This window comes from Bubalus bubalis, chromosome 20 (genome assembly GCF_019923935.1).
Source record: "Bubalus bubalis isolate 160015118507 breed Murrah chromosome 20, NDDB_SH_1, whole genome shotgun sequence".
NCBI classification, from domain to species: Eukaryota; Metazoa; Chordata; class Mammalia; order Artiodactyla; family Bovidae; genus Bubalus; species Bubalus bubalis.
In genome coordinates this window covers 55,473,488-55,496,170 of record NC_059176.1, presented here as the reverse complement: position 1 = coordinate 55,496,170, position 22,683 = coordinate 55,473,488, and the positions used below count along the sequence as shown (strand labels likewise).

Below are 22,683 nucleotides of genomic sequence, written 5' to 3'. Positions count from 1 at the left end.
CAACTCCAGGATGAGCACCCTGTATGGGATTCTGCGCTGGCATCTTGGCACTACTCTACCATCCAGGGCAGGGAACCATCTCCTTAGGATTCCCTTCCCTGCACGATGAGAGCTGGACCAGAGGAAACACAGAAGAGATTTGTAAGTGAGGCAGGGGCTATTACTCTCAGATGGTCAGACCTGGGGACAGACAAATGTGGAGGTGCCCAGAAGAAGCCGGTTGGCCCTACCATCCCTGTGTGCACCCACCTTCTTTTCTGACCACCCTGCTGACAACAGAGGCCCTGTGCCCACCTCTACTGACCTGGATGCAGTCTTGCTGACGTTCCTGAGTGCCCCCTTCATCTCACTGAGCAGCCCGCTGGGCACAGCTTCTGGGGAATTTCCCATAAGCCTCAGCCTGCCCACCTGAACTGATACTTCTGGGGGTGTGGTGACTTTTCTCCAGCCCTTCATCTCACTTCTTCTGGATCCCAATTCCCCAACTCCGCCATGCTACATAAGTTCTATTTCCTATACTAAACTCTGTACTTCCAAAAGACGTGTGGGTGCTGTTTTCCTGACCAAACCCTGACAGATATATACATTCCCAGCCTCCATCTCCTTTCCTTCCACATCTCTTATCTTAGAAATGACAAACGCTATATAAATGTGATGGTAAATTCTCGACCTCCCCTGTACTCCTATGTCAAAGCTTCCTCGTCACCATAAGGCTAATAAGGACAGAAACCACTGTGGTTTTGAAAAGGAATCCAAATTGGAAAAGAAGAAGTAAAGCTCTCACTGTTTGCAGATGACATGATCCTCTACATAGAAAACCCTAAAGACTCCACCAGAAAATTACTAGAACTAATCAATGACTATAGTAAAGTTGCAGGATATAAAATCAACACCCAGAAATCCCTTGCATTCCTATACACTAATAATGAGAAAACAGAAAGAGAAATTAAGGAAACAATTCCATTCACCATTGCAACGGAAAGAATAAAATACTTAGGAATATATCTACCTAAAGAAACTAAAGACCTATATATAGAAAACTATAAAACACTGGTGAAAGAAATCAAAGAGGACACTAACAGATGGAGAAATATACCATGCTCATGGATTGGAAGAATCAATATAGTGAAAATGAGTATACTACCCAAAGCAATCTATAGATTCAATGCAATCCCTATCAAGCTACCAACAGCATTCTTCACAGAGCTAGAACAAATAATTTCACAATTTGTATGGAAATACAAAAAACCTCGCCAAAGCGATCTTGAGAAAGAAGAATGGAACTGGAGGAATCAACCTACCTGACTTCAGGCTCTACTACAAAGCCACAGTTATCAAGACAGTATGGTACTGGCACAAAGACAGAAATATAGATCAATGGAACAAAATAGAAAGCCCAGAGATAAATCCATGCACATATGGACACCTTATCTTTGACAAAGGAGGCAAGAATATACAATGGATTAAAGACAATCTCTTTAACAAGTGGTGCTGGGAAATCTGGTCAACCACTTGTAAAAGAATGAAACTAGAATACTTTCTAACACCATACACAAAAATAAACTCAAAATGGATTAAAGATCTAAACATAAGACCAGAAACTATAAAACTCCTAGAGGAGAACATAGGCAAAACACTCTCTGACATACATCACAGCAGGATCCTCTATGACCCACCTCCCAGAATATTGGAAATAAAAGCAAAAATAAACAAATGGGACCTAATTAACCTTAAAAGCTTCTGCACATCAAAGGAAACTATTAGCAAGGTGAAAAGACAGCCTTCAGAATGGGAGAAGATAATAGCAAATGAAGCAATTGACAAACAACTAATCTCGAGAATATACAAGCAACTCCGACAGCTCAACTCCAGAAAAATAAACGACCCAATCAAAAAATGGGCCAAAGAACTAAATAGACATTTCTCCAAAGAAGACATAAAGATGGGTAACAAACACGTGAAAAGGTGCTCAACATCACTCATTATCAGAGAAATGCAAATCAAAACCACTATGAGGTACCATTTCACACCAGTCAGAATGGCTGCGATCCAAAAGTCTACAAGTAATAAATGCTGGAGAGGGTGTGGAGAAAAGGGAACCCTCTTACACTGTTGGTGGGAATGCAAACTAGTACAGCCACTATGGAGAACAGTGTGGAGATTCCTTAAAAAACTGGAAATAGAACTGTCTTATGATCCAGCAATCCCACTGCTGGGCATACACACTGAGGAAACCAGAAGGGAAAGAGACACGTGTACCCCAATGTTCATCGCAGCACTGTTTATAATAGCCAGGACATGGAAGCAACCTAGGTGTCCATCAGCAGATGAATGGATAAGAAAGCTGTGGTACATATACACAATGGAGTATTACTCAGCCATTAAAAAGAATACATTTGAATCAGTTCTAATGAGGTGGATGAAACTGGAGCCTATTATACACAGTGAAGTAAGCCAGAAAGAAAAACACCAATACAGTATACTAACGCATATATATGGAATTTAGAAAGATGGTAACAATAACCCTGTGTACGAGACAGCAAAAGAGACACTGATGTATAGAACAGTCTTATGGACTCTGTGGGAGAGGGAGAGGGTAGGAAGATTTGGGAGAATGGCATTGAAACATGTAAAATATCATGTATGAAACGAGTTGCCAGTCCAGGTTCGATGCACGATACTGGATGCTTGGGGCTGGTGCACCGGGACGACCCAGAGGGATGGAATGGGGAGGGAGGAGGGTTCAGGATGGGGAACACATGTATACCTGTGGCGGATTCATTTTGTTATTTGGCAGAACTAATACAATTATGTAAAGTTTAAAAATAAAAAAAAAAAAAAAAAGAAACCACTGTGGTTTTGATTCCTGACTTATCCCTAGCTCGAGAGGACAGTACTGAATGAATGAATCAATGAATGAATGAATGAACCCTCAAGGTCCGTTCGTTTTACCACATCCTAAACAACTAAACAACAAAGACAAAACATCCCTCAAACCCTGCCCTAGTTCAAACCACCCCATCCTTTTCTCTTTGGTCCCTCCTGTAGCCTGTGAGGAAAAAGCGATTTGGGACTGGGGTCCTTAGAACCACGTGGACTCAGAGAGTGCTCAGGTATAAACAGGAAACTGGCCCATCCATGAGGAGCTGGCTTAGAACTCAGACCCTGGGAACTGAGTTCTGACTCTTGTAGCCTTTAGGACTGTGAGGTGATCAGTACCCTTTGAATGAACTGTGTGACTGGTGAGCTCTGTTTAGTTTAACGAGTACTTTGTAATTGGAACCTACACCCAGTCTTAGATTTCTGCTCTGCACCTGGGCTATGGCTCAACTGTATTCCATTTACCGTAAGAGGAAACTGCCTGGACTGCCTCTGCTCTGAGATGTGAAAATCCCCTTCTGAAGAGGGTCTTCCCTTGATTGGGCCGTGGTCGTGGCCCTACTGGAATGGTACAGAAATAAGATGCCTTTATGTCAGTGACTACCCAGTCCATATGGTCCAGGTAAGGCAAACTTGTCCAAGAAGGCACAATCCCGTGAATGGTGTGAGTGAATGGTGGGGCCGAGCCATCCTGGGATGTGCAGCCAAGGTATGGGGAGGGGTGAGAGCATAGAGCCAGGGAGAATGGGACAAGAATGGACCCAGGGCAGGCTGGGTGGCTGGACAGAAATGAGGTCCCTGTTGGGCTATAGGTGTTAGGAGAGAGGAGAATGGGCCCGTGACCAGTGGCGATACTGGCTTGCCCTGGTGCCAAGGAGAGACGCTGGAAATGGATGTGCGTGCATGCTCAGTTGCTCCATTCCTGTCCAACTCTTTGCAACTCTATGGACTGTGGCCCGGGCTCCTCTGTCCATAGGATTCTCCAGGCAAGAAAACTAGAGTGGCTTGCCATGCCCTCCTCCAGAGGATCTTCCTGACCCAGGGATCAAACCCATGTCTCCTGCATTGCAGGTGGATTCTTTATCCACTGGCCACCTGGGAAGCCCCCTGAAAATGGATGGGTCCCCCCCAAAGGACCTAGGCAACTCTGTACTCATTTATTCAGATTAAACCTATTTGAGATGAGCTGTAAAAGAGGCTGGGGAGGAGGTAAGTGCTAGTGATCTGAGTGGGAACTTGGATGGGTTTCCCTCTTGGTTACAAGAGTCAATTCGACAGGATGAACAGAAAACACGGGTGGTCCGAAGGCCTAGGGTACAGGCTGGAACATTCCTAGGACCCTGCCCACAGAGAATCCAAGGGTAAATGCTAAGCATAAGTCCGAAGGCAAGGGATGGAAAAGGTCCTTTATTTGGGCCCAGGTGATACAAGAGACTGCAGACTGATCTAGAATCTTCCCTCCTGATGTCCCAGTGTGGTGGAAATAATTATCACAGGGTGCATAATTGGAAGAGAGGACTTTCCAGCACTGGGGCTTCACCCTACGATCCCAAGTGAGCAGGGAGGAGTAGGACAGGCCTTTGCTGATATTGACTGGGCACACAGGTTACCTGAGACCTGCGAGAGCCCCGACCACTGGAAAGCCTGAAAATACAGAGACAACCTGGGCAGCACGGACTCAGTGCACAGGAGTCTGAGCAAACTCCAGGAGACAGAGAAGGACTGGGAAGCCTGGCGTACTGCAGTCCATGGCGTCGCAAAGAGTCAGACACGACTGAGCGACTGAACAGCAGCAACCTGGGTATGAGGGAAGGAGAGGCTCGTGGGTGGGGATCTGATTCTCACCCTGTGTGTATACAACAGTCCAGAATGCAGGTGGACCTTGGCAACTGCCTGCCGATGATCACATCCTGCATAAAGTGGCAGCCCCCTAGCACTGTCCTTGGCGGCCCTCAATATATTTAACTATGAAGAAAGCACATTAGGCTCCAGGAAAGGAGTTCACCATTCCTGACCTGGCAAATGTCTGGTTTTCCATCCACATGGCAAAGGAACGTCTTCCCAGTCTGCCATTCTCTGGGGGAGAAATGATGTGAGAGTTGGAGTCTCTGCCTGGTACCATGCGTGGGTGGCAGGACCGGGCTTTCCTACCCTGAGAGATCTCGTTGATAATTAGATGGCCCCATTGCATACAGAGGAGCTGGCCTGACAAGAATTGGAAGCAGTGGTGGTGACTTGGCGGACGGGGTGGGATTAGCTCGGAAATTCTACGAGAATTTATCCTACAGGCAGACTTGCCCAGGCATAGAATGACGTAAGTCCAACTCCAGTCACAACAGTGCCTGCAGGAACTAAAGTTTTGCATCCACCTGACTGCCCATCAATAGGGGTTGGTTAGATACACTCCAGTAGGCTCACACAATGGAAGATAATGCAGCTGCAAAAAGGTATCAGCATGCTCCTTACACACTAACATGAAAAAAGTCCACGATAAACTATTAACAACAAAAAAACACAAGTAACAAGCTACAGTACAAAACAGATAACCAACAAGGACCTACTGTTCAGCATGCTGCTGCTAAGTCACTTCAGTCGTGTCCGACTCTGTGAGACCCCATAGACGGCAGCCCACCAGGCTCCCCCGTCCCTGGGATTCTCCAGGCAAGAACACTGGAGTGGGTTGCCATTTCCTTCTCCAATGCATGAAAGTGAAAAGTGAAAGTGAAGTCGCTCAGTTGTGTCCAACTCTTAGCGACCCCATGGACTACAGCCTACCAGGCTTGTCCATCCATGGGATTTTCCAGGTAAGAGTACTGGAGTGGGGTGCCATTGCCTTCTCCCACTGTTCAGCATAGAGAACTAAATATAGGTACACATTTTCTGTGTACTTTTTCTGTACACTTTACTGAAAATAAACACACTATAAATCACCTATATTTCAATTAAAGATAAACAAGCTATTGAGAAAGTAGCATTGACACATATACATTACTGTGTGTAAAACAGATAGCTAGGGAGAACCTGCTGCATAGCACAGGGAGCTCAGCTAGGTGCTCTGTGATGCCTGGAGGGTGGGGCGGGGGTGGGAGGGGATATATGTACATATATAACTGATTCACGCTATTGTGCAGCAGAGACTAATATAACATTGTAAAGCAATCATCCTCCTATTAAAATGGCAAAAACAATGACAAACAGTAAACAAACAAGCTACAGAATAATACCTGGAATGTGCATGAAAACCCAGGAGCATATACAACAAACTAATAATAGTAATTACCTACTGGGCAGAATCGTGGACTGAACAGCAGGTGAACAGGAGAGAGTAATGGAGAGGAGGAGTTCCCACTCCCTCCTGTTTATACTTCCTGGTTCTTGAGCCACACAAATGTACCATCTATTCAAAAAAATTTAAAAACTCCAGAAGAAGAAATCAACAGAAGAAGAGCACAGTCACTGAAAATTCTACTCTTGTTCTACATCCAGCCATTAATTTAAATTGAGAAATGTTTCTATTCACATGCAATGATGGGGATAAATAATTACAATAAAGCTGGAGACCATAATAATAGAAAAATGACTCTCTTGAAGCTAGGATTCATTTTCCCATTGATGGAGGAAATCATTAGCATGCTATTTTGACAGCTCATATTACACGTACAAAATATTCCTCGGTAGTGTTTCTGAAGTATCTGGCAAATAAAGTTGTTTTTGTTTGGGCTTTTTCCCTCTGTATTCAATACTGAGGGATCAATTCTACTAATTGCACAAGTAAAACTAATCTCTAGGTTGAAAATGACATTTCTAAAATGGCAACCCACTCCAGTACTCTTGCCTGGAAAATTCCATGGATGGAGGAGCCTGGTAGGCTACAGTCCGTGGGATTGAGAAGAGCTGGACACGACTGAGCAACTTCACTGACTTCACTAAGGGGACAGACAAGGGGGTGATGATGTTCTTTGTATTTCGAGCCTGTGAAAACTTGAATGTTTCTTTCTCAATGTCCTGAAATACTGATTTTGGTTTTCTTTCTGAAATGTATTCAGTTACCAGGAAAAAAGGGCTTCGTTGGTGGCTCAGTGGTAAAGAATCCACCTGCCAACACAGGAGATGTAGGTTTGATCCCTGGGTTGGGAAGATCCCCAGAGGAGGGCATGACAACCCACTCCAGCATTCTTGCCTGGGAAACCCCATGGACAGAGGAGCCTGGTGGGCTACAGTCCATGGGTTCTCAAAGAGTCGAACAGGACTTAGTGACTAAACAACAGCAGCAGCCAGGAAGTAATGGCAATTTCTATGAAAGGTAGGACCTGAGTCCTGTAGTTCAGAAGGGGGCCAGCCAGGGCAAGTGCTGACACACTCAGCGTCCTGCCCTGCTTCTGCCTGATGCCCGAGGTGGCAGAGGCCAGGGACGGCACAACAGCTGGGACGTCTTCCTTTGAATGATAACACACTCCCACGTGTCCTAGACTTTCACGGGATCTTTTTATGATTCAGCGAAGTTCCTCAGACCTTCTCCTGTCATTTATTACTGTCTTTTTGCAGCTTAGAATCTCTTCACCTCACTGGCCCAACCCCAGCCAGTATTTCCAGGTGAAGACCTCAGAGCCTGTCGCAAAGAGCGTCAGCAGCAACCCATGTGCCTCTAGGCAGAGGGGAAATTGAAACACAGCAAGAAGAAACGCGCTCGCTTGTTCCCTGGCAGGGTCACTGGCTGAAGGATAACGGCCACAGGGGAAAAACTCCGCAATGAAAGCGAGACCTCCATCCACCCTTCGTCCCGGTAACCTGCATCCCGTCAGAGCCTTAATGATCTCCTGCCGAGGGGCGGGGAAAGGGTTGCACTTTGGGGAGCACCAGGCTCACTCTCTGCTCTGGCATCCCGATGCGGAGGTTGGGCAGAGCCCAGGGGAGGGATGGAGCTGCAGCTCAGACAGATACCAGGCCCTTCCCTCTAGATTCTCCTCTTTCCTGACTCCCCGTGTCACCAGGTTCAAGGCTCCCCGCCACCCACCCTGTGCTCACACTCACGCCATACTCAGGTGCCCTCCCATCCTATCCTCCAGGCAAACACCCACGCATTCCCCGTGGATGAAGGCCAGCCCTGAGACCCGCTGTCCTGAACAAGGAGCCCCCTGCACGCATCCAAAATGGGGTAGCCACATTCCCTCCCTGCCATAGCACCTACTAGAGCTCCGTTCAAACCTGTGCTCGATAAATCCCTGTGGCCTGGAGGAGGGCACAGATGAGTCGTCTATCCTTAGCCCCCCACAAGCTGCTGTGCTGGACTTGTACTGACTTTGAACATTCCGCTGCTGGCTGACAGAAGCCTTTTTCTAAGTCAATTATTAACTACATCAGAAGGATACAACTTCCAGCAGTCAATCAGCAGCTCCCAACATGCTTTCTGTTGGAATAATTACTTCTGGGAGTGAAAGGGACAGAAACAATCTGGACAATATATTCCTGTCAAAGGAAGCTTAGAAAATTAGGTTGCCATCTTTTCCATCACCCCTCCTGGGCATGTGCAATGAGAATTAGATATTGTATATTAAATGCAATTCTGGAAACTTCCGTTGCTATCACTCAAGGAGAAATGAGATCAGACAACAAAAAACAAAACCTCAAGCCAGGGCAGGAAGGAAAGTCTGATATCAGGAAACCACTAACATGAACCAGATCTCCTAACAATCAGAGTGATTTCGTCGGTGATTTATTCACGTCTAATCGAGTTAGGGGGGATTTTCACAAGTCTGGATGGAAGCTGTCAAGTGGGGAGAGACGAGCACAGATGAGGTGTTCGGTATTGAAATCTACAGTGGCCAGCCTACCTGCCTGCCAGTTGTGGTATTACCACCTGAGTCTCTCTGGGGCATGCTGAGGTTGGCACAGTCTCCAGCCAGGCATGCAGAAAGCCTGGGGCCTTTACCAGAGCCATGGCTAACACTGGGAGTGCAAGGGTCCACAGCAGAACCTCATCTATGGATGTGGGTGCCTAGTGATGGGCAAGTGATGGAGATGCAGGTGAACAGGGGCCATCCGGTCTGGTGGAGGGGGCCACCCTGCTGGGAGATCAGGTGCTGAGGCTTCTGTGGGGACCAGCTGAGTGCGGGGGTCAGTGCAGCCTCGGAAGCAGTGAGGAGGTGCGAGGAGGCTTCTGAACTCTGGATTAGGATGTGTTAAGGATTGTCAAGGGCTTAGGGGAACACCTGCCCTGATAAACAGCATGGACAGAGGTCCAGAGGTAAAAGAGAGCTGGGTACACAGGGGGCACCCCAAGAAGCCTGACTGTGTCAGCGGTTCTTCAAGAGGGGGGTGGAGTGGGGAGGCTGAGGTTGGAGAGGCAGCAGGGTCAGATCGTGAAGGTACAATGTCCCGACTGTGGGGCGCACACATGCAGAGCTCCTTTCAGCTGGCGGAAAAGGCAGGCATACTAAAGAGAGAAGTCAGAGGGCCGGGGAAGACACTGAGACTGCTGTCCAGCAGACCCTGCGTTCCAACGCCGGCACCACCACGGTCTATGTGACCTCGGGCAAGGATTCCTCTGTAATCAGGGGATAACACCTCCTTCCAAGGTTGTTGTGAGGATGAGTGAGATAATACACACGGGGCTGGGGGTACAGGTGACAGAATGGCTGTGCCCACACTGGGAGAGGACTCCAGCAGATGCAGGTGGGAAAAATACAAAAGGGGGAAAGAGGGATGAAGAAACCTCTAGTTTGATGAAGAGTTTTTGGAGGGAGCTTGCAGACAAGAAGGGGCGAGGAAGAGGGAGTAAACATCCCAGGAATATAATCCACCCTTTTGGCATTTTCTCAAAATACTTGCAAGTATTTTGAAATTGCTTTTTGCTCCTTTTTGGTTGATGGCCTGAGATTCCTCTGACCTGGGGCCACGAGTGACCTGTGAAAGGCCCTGTCACCTGGCCCACACAGGCTCTCAGAGGAGCTTGCCAGTGTTGCAAGTTTCAGGGTTGTGGTTATTTTTAGGGCTGAACTGTCAAAAAGCCCCTTTCCAGGGTACACATAGCTCTGTAACCCTAAAGCCCTCGTCCATCTACGGGAAGACAAGGCATCCAGAGACCTGCCTCTGTGTGGAGAGTGTGACTCCCACCCCAGCCCAGGGACTTTCTCATTCTCTGCCTGGTAATTGCAGGGGGGTATCACCTCTCTGCATTGCCTGCACCCCAGCAGACAATATGAGGCCTCTCGTACTGTCAAGAAGAGGCAGGTGTCTGGGGAATAAACGATATATGTCCAGAGGGAATCGGAGACGCTTGCCCTCTGTTGATAATTGCATTCCACAGCTTGCTGCTTCAGCAGCCAGAAGCAAACCCGGGCCTGATTAAGCTCTTATTCAATAAGCCTCTTGTCCAGGGAAGAACAGGAGACACACATTTTTTAGACCTTTTTTTTTGGTCAGAGAATGCTCTGGAACAGACTGCTTTGGTCTCAGGACACAAGCCTATACTGAGTCAATATCATTCTCATCACAGCACAGTAACCAAACTTGATTTATAATATAGCTTTTAGATATTAAAGTGTTAATGAAATTGTTGTCATGAAAAAGAATAGCTTGTACTTTTATTTTAACCATTCTCAAGGTCCCATCTCTTTTTAAAAATTCATTTCTACCCACTTAAGGAAACTGCCTTATCTACTTTAAAAAAATCAGTCCTTGCCCCTCCAACCCAAGGGTGATTTATTTTCTCTATAGAAAAATGTTAATAACTGGCCAAGAATCTAAATGTTAAATGTAAGGAAAAATGAGGTCTTTGGAAATGAAAACAAATGATACAGTTTTCTTCCTTCAAAGAAATAGCTGCTCCCAAAAGACACACAATAAGTAAAGGGGAGAAACAAATGACGTCAACTCTAAGTTCCTTGAAAGCAGCCACTCAAGCCTTCTTGTCTTTCTTTCCATCTCTGCATCTCCAGACATTTACAGAACACTTGTGGGCGCCAGGGCTCACTTAGGAAACTCACAGGTCAGGGCAGATGACAAACCCTTTTAACAGATCACTGCAGTGAAATGAGAAAGGTGCCTCCAGGAGAGACAGGTACCAAGACTGCAGAGGCAGGAAGCTCAAAGATAAAGGAGGGCAGGGATGGTTTCACAGAGGAGGGGGCATTTGAGTAGGGTACTGATGGGTGAGTAGGAGTTGTCAGACTGGAGGAAGAAGTAGGAAAAGACACAAGTTGTATGGGGAAAGCGGAAAACCCAACCTGAAAGGAAGCACAGCTGAAGAGCATGGTGGAGGAAAGAGTGCCTAGACGTTATCTTCTAACTGATCAGAAAGGGTCCGATGCAGTGTTACTTAGGAACTGAACAACTGGCAGTCCAGTGGTTAGGACTCTGTGCTCTTACCGCTGGGCCTGGGTTCAGCCCCTAGTCTGGGAACTAAGATCCTGCCAGCCATGTGGCATGGCTGAAAATAAAACAATGAAATTCATTCTAGAATGCAAGGATGGTCCAATATTAGGAAACATATTTATACATCATGCTATGGACAGCAAGGAGATCAAACAATCAACACTAAATATTCATTAGAAGGACTGATGTTGAAGCTCCAATATTTTGACCACCTGATGCAAAGAGCCAACTCTGATGTTGGGAAAGATTGAAGGCAGGAGGAGAAGGGGACGACAGAGGATGAGATGGTTGGGTAGTATCATTTGTGATCCAAACAAAATCCGGGAGATAGTGCAGGACAGGGAAGCCTGGTGTGCTGCCGTGCATGGGGTCCAAAAAGTCAGGCATGACTGAGCAACTGAACAACAGCATGCAGTATTACAGAAATCATTCTGGCTGCGATGGAGAAGGCAGACCAGCAGGGGCCCATCCTGAGTTGTGAGGCCAGGGAGGCAACTACTACACCGGTCCAAGTGAGAGATGAGGAGGGCCTGCAGCAGGGCAGTGGGGTGCGGATGCAGAAGGGCAGGTACGAGGCGGGATCAGCAGGACTAGGTGACCAGCCCCGTAGTCTCGGGTTTTCATGCAGAGAGTGTAGAAAGTTGCATGCAGGTTAAGAGTCAACTGTATAATTCATGTTGAGAAGGAAAACCCCCCCAAACACAAGAACAAAAAGCAAACCAAAAGAAATGGTAGTGGCAAGATGGAAAAAGGTGGGAGGCATCTAGCTGAGAAGATAAAGGCAAAGGAATCGAGTAGAGAAGATGTTGAATTAGCGTTGCATAGTCTCAGGTATGGAAGAGGTCTTCCCTGATAAATGGTTCTAACCTTTCTTTGCATACTGCTGTTGATGGGGAAATCATTACCTGTGGTGTCATCCCATTCCTAGCTTTGAAGCATAATCTTTTCCTCTGGCTCCATACAGCTTCCTTTGAATTTTTACTCTCTGTTAAAATTGCTCAGTGACACTTTTTGGAAACCTATTTGATTTAGCACGAAGCAGGTGGATGGCCTGGCAGGCCTCTGATCCTTCTGATGGAGAATTCTCCACCAGAGCAGGGCAGAGGCTGACTATTCACAAGGCAGGGACGCAAACCACAGGACACATGTGGTTGCCCACTCTTGCCCCTGACCTGGGGTTTTAAGCTCCTCTGGCTGCCTGTGCTCCCCTGCCCCGTCCCATCCCGTCAGAAAATCAGCAATACCGTGCTGTTGCAGCCAGCAAAGCAGGCAGACAGGTAGGTGATGCCGTCCGCCCCGCACACTGGAGTGAAGGAATCGGTTTGGCATTCACAGTTTTTATTGCAGGACGAGTAGGGGTCCAGGGCCGAGCCAGGCGTTGAGCTGGAACAGAGAGGACAGGTGGAATCCATCAGAGAAAGGTCATCTTCTTCTGGATCCCCATTGACAGCCCCCTGCCCTCTGGGGTCACAGTGGCCACTGTGGCCATGGTACAGGGAAGGAAGGGTGCTGGTGTTTGGACTGTGCGTGGATATACAGAGGATGCCCTGGCCAGTGTGCTTCCATCCGGCCTGTCTGACCTCACAGGGTGGCAGACGAGCCTGGCTCAGTCTGACTTAATGTCACGAGAAAGCCTGGTGGCCTGCTTGGAGGAGGAGACTGGTGTGGAGAGGAAGTGGTATCCTGCGGCCCAACCATGCTGCAGCCCTGATGCTCCAGACTGGACTCTCAGGTAGATGCAGAGGCTCACGTAGAAAAAGGAACAGCCATTGGTACTGGATTTTCCAGGCAAGAGTACTGGAGTGGGGTGCCATTGCCTTCTCCAACTGGATACATAAGGACTCTCCAAAATGCCCTCTAAGGACAGGTCTGATGCAGCTTCAGTTCAAAGTCTTGGGATAATAGATAGGAAATAAGATGTCCTGTAAGAGCTAAATTCCTTCCTTTCTTCCCTCCCTTCTCTCCTCTTCACCTCCCCCCCCCTCCACTTAACATGGGTTGGACCCTGAGATTACTATGTGAGTCTAAGGATAGCTTCTTATTATTTAAGGAACTGTTGAAGTCTCTTTTATTTTATGGACTTCCTTGGTGACTCAGACTGTAAGAATCCACCCGCAATGCAGGAGACCTGGGTTCGACCCCTGGGTTGGGAAGATCTCCTGGAGAAGGAAATGGCAACCCATTCCAGCATTCTTGCCTGGAGAACCCCCATGGACAGAGGAGCCTGGCGGGCTGTAATCCTTGGGGTTGCAAAGAGTCAGATACAACTGAACTACTAACACATATGCATACTTCTCTCTTGTATTATAAGCTGAATTTTAAAATAAAACCTAATTTTAATTTTCTATCTTCACCTAATTCCTAAAATCAAATGCCAAACATAGGCACTTGAGTCCTCTGGGGAGTGAGCGTCTGCCTGTCTCCCCAGTGCTCTCCTGGCCATCCTGGGAGACAGCCTTTAAATGGAATTCTGTCCTCTCCACCCAGAAGGTTCACATATATCCTTCAATACTGCGTGGAAGATGCAGAGGCATCTTCAACTTCTGGGTCAGGGTCACTAGGGATGAAGCAGGCTCCATTAACCTACCCTGGAGAGAGGGTCTTGGCATCCCTGGGCAGGATGGGATGGTGGGGCAGGTGTGTGTGTATGTGTGTGTGTGTGTGACCTTTCTGAGACTTACGAGTTTCCATAGGGAACAGTAACCCCAGCCACGGGGCCCGTGTCACAGCCCAGGAAGAGGAAGGAGACGTAGCAAGCGGTGGACACCAGGTTGACGAGCATGGCCATCCGAATGGCCCCAAGGGCAGACAGGCTGAGTTTCTTCACCAGGAGACCGCCCAGGAAGATGCCCAGACAGGCACACGGGATCGCAGTCATCCCTGGAGCAGAGCAGAGGGGCGGGAACCATTAGACCATTAGCCAGGGGAGCAGGGCCAGTCAACGCAGACACTGGGCACCAGCCCCGAGGCTGGGCCCTGCGTGAACAGAATCCCCCGTGACAATACCGCAGTGCCACTTCCTCCCCTGTACCCCGAAGTCTCTGCTTACAGCCTCATTTCTACCTACCCTCATGGAGCCCACAGATAATTGGGGGGACACAGGCACGTAAAAACTCACAGTGATGAGGCATGTAAGTCATACACCTCTCATGCTAAGCGGGGAACCCTCATGGGAAACAGCCCCAGCTGGTGTGAGAACAACTGACAGACAGGGCAGATGGGCTGAGAAACACACGTGCGTGTTAGCAATGTGCCCTCTGTGTGTTTCCCAGGTAGTGTGGGAAAAAGGGCTCAAGGTCAATTGGGGATTTTCTCTTCTTCAGGCAAAGAAGGGTCTGGAGGTCGTTTAAACAGAGGCCTCAGAACTCACCAACCTAGAGAGAGACAGTGTTTTAACCAGCCCTGCAACTTCTCAGGAAGTAGCATTGATCAAATTAATACATTTTGTAGCTCCTGGTGAGTAACTGGCATACATTTTTATCCCCCTCCCCAACACCTTCTTATAAACAGAGCTATCTGCAAGGCAGCAGGACCATAAACCTGCTATTTCTGATTCTCAGAGACTCAGGGCTTCTTAGGAGGACCAAAGGATCCTAGGAGTTCCAATCTCTTGTTTGGTTTTGTTCTTATTCGTTTCATCTAAACTCAGCTTTAAATTACTGCATGTCATTTATCCACCATGTAGACTGTGCATGGCCAATTTTCCAGTTTAGGCTGCCCCTTGCTTGCCAATCAACAGACCTCTAGGTCAATTGACTACATCAATCAGCTAGTATGTGCTAAAGGAATGCAAATTAATTTTAATATTCGGGTGAGAAAAGCATAATCAGGGAGGCTGAGCTCTGCAAAGAAAATAGCACAAGTCAGATTTTAAGAAAAACACAGTATTTTTGTATTATTTAATGTTCTTGGATTGTCTGCGCTTGGTTCTTTCTCATCCTGGTACAGACATGATCTTCAGGACCTCACTCCTACTTGCCTGTCTTTTCCCCGTGCCATAGTGACTCCCCAACCATACCCAATTCTCTTCTCTCCCCCTGGAACAGACCAAATCCATTCAAGCCCCAGTCTTTGCACTTGCTGATTCTTCTTCTATGACATTCTGTTGTTGTTTTAGTTGCTAAGTCATGCCTGACTCCTTGCAACCCTATGGACTGTAGCCCACCAGGCTCCTCTGTCCATGGGATTCTCCAGGCAACAATACTGGAGTGGGTTGCCATTCCCTTCTCCAGGGGATCTTCCAACCCAGGGATCAAACTTGCATCCCCTGCACTGGCAGGTGAATTCTTTACTGCTGAGCCACCAGGGGAGCTCCCAGGACATTCTTACCCTATGCCTTTACCTGACTGGGCCCTATCCTCAAAGGGAGCCCGGGTCACCCCACCTAGAGTGATCCAGCAGCCCATCTGAGGTTCCTTACTGTTTCCTGCCATGTTTCATTGTTTGCATGGCTCTCCTCATTATGTGAAGCTGCCTCGGACATTTCTGGTTTTCTGGTTTTTTATTCTCTCTCCCCCTCCTAAGATGCAGCTTCCCCAAGGACTGTTCCATCCTGTTCAGTGCCTGGGCACTTGGGAACTATTTTCTGGATGAACGAAAGAGCGAGCAGATTGGATCTGTGTCAGTGAACACCGATGACCACAGCCCACACCCAGAGAGCAGGCTGCGTTCCGTTCCATTTTCCATCAAAGGCGGCGGGGAGCAGCCCCTGGTGATGATGGTAACTATGGCAATAACAGGCTTTGGGCACCTTCTCTCCAAGCCATCATTCACCTCCCCTCTCCCTCCCTGATGTGTATGAAGCCTTAGCATGTGGGCGGTTATCAGAACTTCCCCCAAAACTCCATCCTCATTACCTTAACCTATGCAGATTGAGTCCTTTTTATCTTCATGCATAAATCAAGGCCATCAGCCCTTAATCATCTGTGCTGCTCTTTTCGGAACTCTGCCCCATCTACGGATGACTTCGCGGGTGGCCCAGAGACGGCACTGATAGCCCGGGATGATGGCAGGGAGCTCCACCCCGAGGTCTGCGGGAGCTACTGATGAAGGCCTCTGGGGCACGAGCCTTGCCCTACACTTCCGTGGCCCCCCTCTGTCCCCTCAGGGCCCCCTGTCAGCCCCTCCCGCAGCCAACCCTCCAGGTGCCACGGGCAGGGCACGGAGAGGGCACATGTCCTGCCTGCCTGGACTGCCAGACGGACGGACAGACTGACAGATGGCCACCAGGCTGCCTCTCCCTGGGCCAAGTGCCCTAACAGACAGAGTCACTGAGACAGAGACAGATGTAGGAAAGCGAGATTGATTTTTGCCTTTTGCCCTGAAGACTATTGATTTGTTGATAGGAAACTCTAGGAATCTGTTCTGAACTAGAACAGAGCCCCAACTTTGAAGCAAATGTAATCAAAATGTAAGAAGCTGCAGTCAAGAAATCAGGAAGTGAGAAAGAAAGTCTTTGGGTGCTGGAGGGCTAAACCAGAGAGATTGTAGCTTTAATGGAGAAGTTATAACTTTAATTACAGAGACACTTTTTAAAAAAATATAAATTTATTTATTTTAATTAGAGGCTAATTACTTTACAATATTGTATTGGTTTTGCCATACATCAACATGAATCCGCCACAGGTGTACACGTGCTCCCCTTCCTGAACCCCCCTCCCACCTCCCTCCCCATACCATCCCTCTGGGTCTACAGAGACACTTTTTACCCTATCTCTGTCAGATGGGTACTAAGGGCTGACTGCATTTTGCTAATATCTCTTGGAAGAAAATACTTATAAAAGAGTGGATGGTAAAGAGTTATTAGCAAGAAAAAGAAAAACATCAGCCTTGTGCTGCTCTGGCAGCCCCCAGGGAGAGGTGCCGGGGTCTGGCCACATCCTTGTTGGTAGGGTTTTTTTTTTTTTTAACTTGATACCTTATGTTCTGTGACGTGCACAAGATTAAGGGAACCTGATGACTTGTTGCGTCTGTACACACTCCTGTATTAAAACATTTCCAGCAGCCTCAGGGATTCCCTGCTGTCCTCATTCTCCCCAAGTCCAAGAGTAACTATCATTCTGGCCTCTATTAAATTAATTTTTCCATTAAAAAAAAAGTATTATTTTCCTTATTTTGGCTTGCACTGGGTCTCTGCTGCTACGTGGCCATTCTCCAGTTGCAGAGAGTGGGAGGCTGCTCCCTAGCTGTGGTGCGCAGGCTTCTCACTGCAATGGCCCCCCAGCAGATCACAGGCTCTGGGTTCACAAGCTTCCCTAGTTGTGGCTCCAGGGCTCTAGAGTGTGGCCTCAGCAGTTGTGGTGCATGGGCTTAAAGCTGCTTCACAGCATGTGCAATCTTCCTGGACCAGGGATCAAACCCAGGTCCCCTGCATCTGCAGGTGGATTCTTATCCATCGTACCAACAGGGAAGTCAAACTTTTCCTCTTTCTAACTCTTATTAATATGATTCTTTTGAGTCTGACGTCTTTTGACTTTCCCAGATCCATCCACATGGAGGTATATATACAAATTCTTGCTTTCTTATGCTGTGTGGCAGGCCACTGTATGAATATTCTATAATTTATTTACCCATTCTACTAACTGATAGATATTTGGACTGTTTCCAGTTTGGGGGTTTATACATAAGGCTGTTTTAGATACTGTTACATATGTGTATATATATGTTTAGTTGTGAAGTCATGTCCGACTATTGTGATCCCATGGGCTGCAGCCCACCAGACTTCTCTGTCCGTGGGATTCTCCAGGCAAGAATACTGGAGTGGGTTGCCATTTCCTTCTCCAGAGGATCTTCCCAACCCAGGAATCAAACCCAGGGCTCCTTCATTGAAGGCAGAGTCTTTCCCAACTGAGCTATAAGGGAAGCCCTACTGTAACCTAAGCATATATCAATCAGTGGACCTAAACACTCATTTCTGTTGGATAATGCCCAGAAGTGGAATGCTGGATCCCAGAGTAAGCATATGCTTTCAGCTTTCATAGGCATTGCCAAAGAATTTTTCTCACCAGCAGCATATGAGAGTTCCAGTGGCTCCACCTTCTCACCAACGCTTGGTCCTGTTGGTCTGGTGGACGCGGACTAGCATTTCATTGTTCACATGTGTTTTCCTGGTGACTCATGTTGGGTCAGCACCCTCATGTGGGTTTACTGGCCAGTTTGTGCAGGAAACATTAAAGGAGAAGATCTGAAAATATCACCTTGCCCATTCCTCTCAGGACATGATCTACTCCTACTTCAGTTCAGTTCAGTTCAGACGCTCAGTCATGTCCGACTCTTTGCAAACCCATGAATCACAGCACGCCAGGCCTCCCTGTCCATCACCAACTCCCGGAGTTCACCCAGACTCACATCCATCGAGTCAGTGATGCCATCCAGCCATCTCATCCTCTGTCGTCTCCTTCTCCTCCTGCCCCCAATCCCTCCCAGAATCAGAGTCTTTCCCAATGAGTCAACTCTTCACATGAGGTGGCCAAAGTATTAGAGTTTCAGCTTTAGCATCAGTCCTTCCAAAGAAATCCCAGGGCTGATCTCCTTCAGAATGGACTGGTTGGATCTCCTTGCAGTCCAAAGGACTCTCAAGAGTCTTCTCCAACACCACAGTTCAAAAGCATCAATTCTTCGGTGCTCAGCTTTCTTCACAGTCCAACTCTCATATCCATACATGACCACAGGAAAAACTATAGCCTTGACTAGACGGACTTTGTTGGCAAAGTAATGTCTCTGCTTTTGAATATGCTATCTAGGTCAGTCATAACTTTCCTTCCAAGGAGTAAGCGTCTTTTAATTTCATGGCTGCAATCACCATCTGCAGTGATTTTGGAGCCCCCCCCAAAATAAAGTAGGACACAGTTTCCACTGTTTCCCCATCTATTTGCCATGAAGTGATGGGACCAGATGCCATGATCTTCCTTTTCTGAATGTTGAGCTTTAAGCTAACTTTTTCACTCTCCACTTTCACTTTCATTAAGAGGCTTTTTAGTTCCTCTTTACTTTCTGCCATAAGAATGGTATCATCTACATATCTGAGGTTATTGATATTTCTCCTGGCAATCTTGATTCCAGCTTGTGCTTCTTCCAGCCCAGCGTTTCTCATGATGTACTCTGCATATAAGTTAAATAAGCAGGGTGACAATATACAGCCTTGACATACTCTTTTTTCCTATTTGGAACCAGTCTGTTGTTCCATGTCCAGTTCTAACTGTTGCTTCCTGACCTGCAGATAGGTTTCTCAAGAGGCAGGTCAGGTGGTCTGGTATTCCCATCTCTTTCAGAATTTTCCACAGTTGATTGTCATCCACACAGTCAAAGGCTTTGGCACAGTCAACAAAGCAGAAATAGATGTTTTTCTGGAACTCTCTTGCTTTTTCCATGATCCAGCGGATGTTGGCAATTTGATCTCTGGTTCCTCTGCCTTTTCTAAAACCAGCTTGAACACGTATTCACGGTCCATGTATTGCTGAAGCCTGGCTTGGAGAATTTTGAGCATTACTTTACTAGTGTGTGAGATGAGTGCAATTGTGCAGTAGTTTGAACATTCTTTGGCATTGCCTTTCTTTGAGACTGGAATGAAAACTGACCTTTTCCAGTCCTGTGGCCACCGCTGAGTTTTCCAGATTTGCTGGCATATTGAGTGCAGCACTTCCACAGCATCATCTTTCAGGATTTGAAATAGCTCAACTGGAATTCCATCACCTCCACTAGCTTTGTTCGTAGTGATGCTTTCTAAGGCCCACTTGATTTCACATTCCAGGATGTCTGGCTCTAGGTGAGTGATCACACCATCGTGATTATCTTGGTCGTGAAGATCTTTTTTGTACAGTTCTTCTGTGTATTCTTGCCACCTCTTCTTAATATCTTCTGCTTCTGTTAGGTCCATACCATTTTGGTCATTTATCGGGACCATCTTTGCATGAAATGTTCCCTTGGTATCTCTAATTTTCTTGAAGAGATCTCTAGTCTTTCCCATTCTGTTGTTTTCCTCTATTTCTTTGCAATGATCGCTAAGGAAGGCTTTCTTATCTCTTCTTGCTATTCTTTGGATCTCTGCATTCAGATGCTTATATCTTTCCTTTTCTCCTTTGCTTTTCGCTTCTCTTCTTTTCACAGCTATTTGTAAGGCCTCCCCAGACAGCCATTTTGCTTTTTTGCATTTCTTTTCCATGGGGATGGTCTTGATCCCTGTCCCCTGTACAATGTCACGAACCTCTGTCCATAGTTCATCAGGCACTCTATCTATCAGATCTAGTCCCTTAAATCTATTTCTCACTTCCACTGTATAATCATAAGGGATTTGATTTAGGTCATACCTGAATGGTCTAGTGGTTTTCCCTACTTTCCAGAAGATAATTCCATGGGGAGGGTGTGTTCTCAACTTCCAGACTGGACTTGTCACATTCTCAGGGGTCATCCTCATATCTCTTTCCTTTTCTGTACTTTCTGAAACAGATGAGCTCTTCCATCAAACGCTGTCTACCACATTTCCTCTCTTTTCCCACATCACCTCTGCTGGCTCTTTCCCCTCTGCTTAGATACCTGCTCAAGTTCTTCCTGCCACAATAGCAACTGTGTCTTAGCAACAGTACCATTATTCCAATCCCTTGACAGCAACACACATCACCCACCATGTGTCTACTCCTTCCTTCCACTGCTAATCTTGGGAAAGTGCCCTGCAGTCACTGGCTTTTCTTTCCCTCCTCTGGGCTGCTCCTCACACCACAGCACGGGCGCACCTACTGCAGCTTCAAGGGCACAGCCCTGCCATAGGCTGAAAGACATCCTGCTTCTCGAAGGGACCCAAGGCATGTGAGGTTGCATCACACATGGACACTCTCACTGCTGATGGCTTCTTTCTTGGAGTCATCTCTTTCTTGACGCCCCGTGATTCACGAGTTTCTTTGAGGAGATGCTTCTATGGCCGCCTCTATTTCCTCATGGGTGGTGTTTCACTTATTTCTACACAATATCCTTCTGTAAATTCCACTCCTGTGTCCTCAGTGACCACGCACACACTGATGCAATCCACATCTCCTTCTCCAGTCCTCAACCACGCACAGGACATCACGTGGATACATCACGGCCATCTCACACTCAGCAACTTCACGTCTGAACTCACAGCCTTCCCTACAGATCTGATTCTTTTCTGCTACTTTCAGGCTTCACAAATGGTACCACCCCCTGTCTGAGCCAGAAACCTGAAGTCATTTTTGACCCTTCCCTCTCCTTGTGCTGTGAGATCACGTTCCCTATCAGGTCTAAGTAATCCTGCTTCTCATGAGTGGAAACTGGTTCTCTTTAGCAGGCCAACTCCAAAGGACTGGAGGCAGATGTCTGTGGTTTACTGTTGAGAAGATTGGTAAGGCCACACTTGAGCTTGGGGAGCAGGAGTGTTATGATCCATTTTATATCTGCCATGGGCACAAAAATGGAGGAGAGCAAATGGCTTCTAACCTCTATATCTGTTGACCATGGTTTCATGTTGCTGAGAATATTCTTGCTTTTTTATGCTCCGGATCAAAGCCTACACAGATGGCCAAAAAGTTCATTTGGGTTTTTCCATCACATCTTATGGACAGAATGATCTTTTTGGTCAACCCAGTACTCATCTTTCAAGATGCATCTTGATTCCCCTCTTTGTTCATCACATCTTCCCCCTAATTCTCCAGTTTACACCAATTTATGGACTTCCTGGCCTGTCATAATGCTTCCTATGCACATTTTATATTTTATCTCTTTATTATCATGTACTTTAAGCAACTGCTTCAAGCAGGTAAATCTTACTCCAAGTAAATACTCTGAAATTCTTCTGCACACAGACCACATGTATATTCTGCTACAGGAGCAGCACAGTCTGGGCTGTTTGACTGGTCTCAGTCAATGCTTATGGCATTACAAGCACTGGCAGCCTCCCTGTGCGGGGCGGGGGCGGGTGGGTGACACAGACTCACCTAGCAGCTGGTTGGCAGAAGAGGTGGTGAGGTTAAACTGCTGCTCCAGATACTTTCCCAAGAAGGCAGCGAAGCCAGCCACCACTGCAATCTCCATGCAGGCGGCCAGGATGATACAGGTAAACACGGGGTTTGAGAGCAGGTGCTTGGTGACCTTGGGGATCACTGCAGGGAGAGAAGCAGATGACCAAGGTCATAGATCCTGCACTCCCAGGCCTTCTACCCCCGAGGTCCCACTTCGACCCATCCCAGTAAACAGCACCTGGCTGCTCAGGCTGAGGCTATAACCTGAAAGTCAGCCATAATTGTGAAAACTCTGGCTTCAAAATACATGCTAATATTTTCTCAACTAAACTGAAAACTACTAAAGCAGGAAAAACCACACAATGTCTTTTTTTTTTTTAACAGCACACTGGAAACACTATTTTATAAGCCTTTCAAAAATTTTTATTTCTACCCAACATATAGAAAGAGGCATTTGGGGTTT

The 22,683-nt window shown here is 47.1% G+C and overlaps 1 protein-coding gene across 4 annotated transcripts in view; it reads right to left on the bottom strand.

The window, feature by feature from the left end:
- Nucleotides 1–22,683, bottom strand: part of SLCO3A1 (solute carrier organic anion transporter family member 3A1) — a 372,385-nt gene that overhangs the window by 29,790 nt on the left and 319,912 nt on the right. For all 4 annotated transcript variants that reach the window (XM_025271275.3, XM_044932855.2, XM_044932856.2 and 1 more), the window contains exons 5-7: nt 22,197–22,361; nt 13,935–14,133; nt 12,498–12,636 (exon numbers count right to left, since the gene is read on the bottom strand). In XM_025271275.3, the coding sequence (XP_025127060.1) occupies nt 12,498–12,636; nt 13,935–14,133; nt 22,197–22,361 (503 nt within the window). The remainder of the gene's footprint in view (nt 1–12,497; nt 12,637–13,934; nt 14,134–22,196; nt 22,362–22,683) is intronic.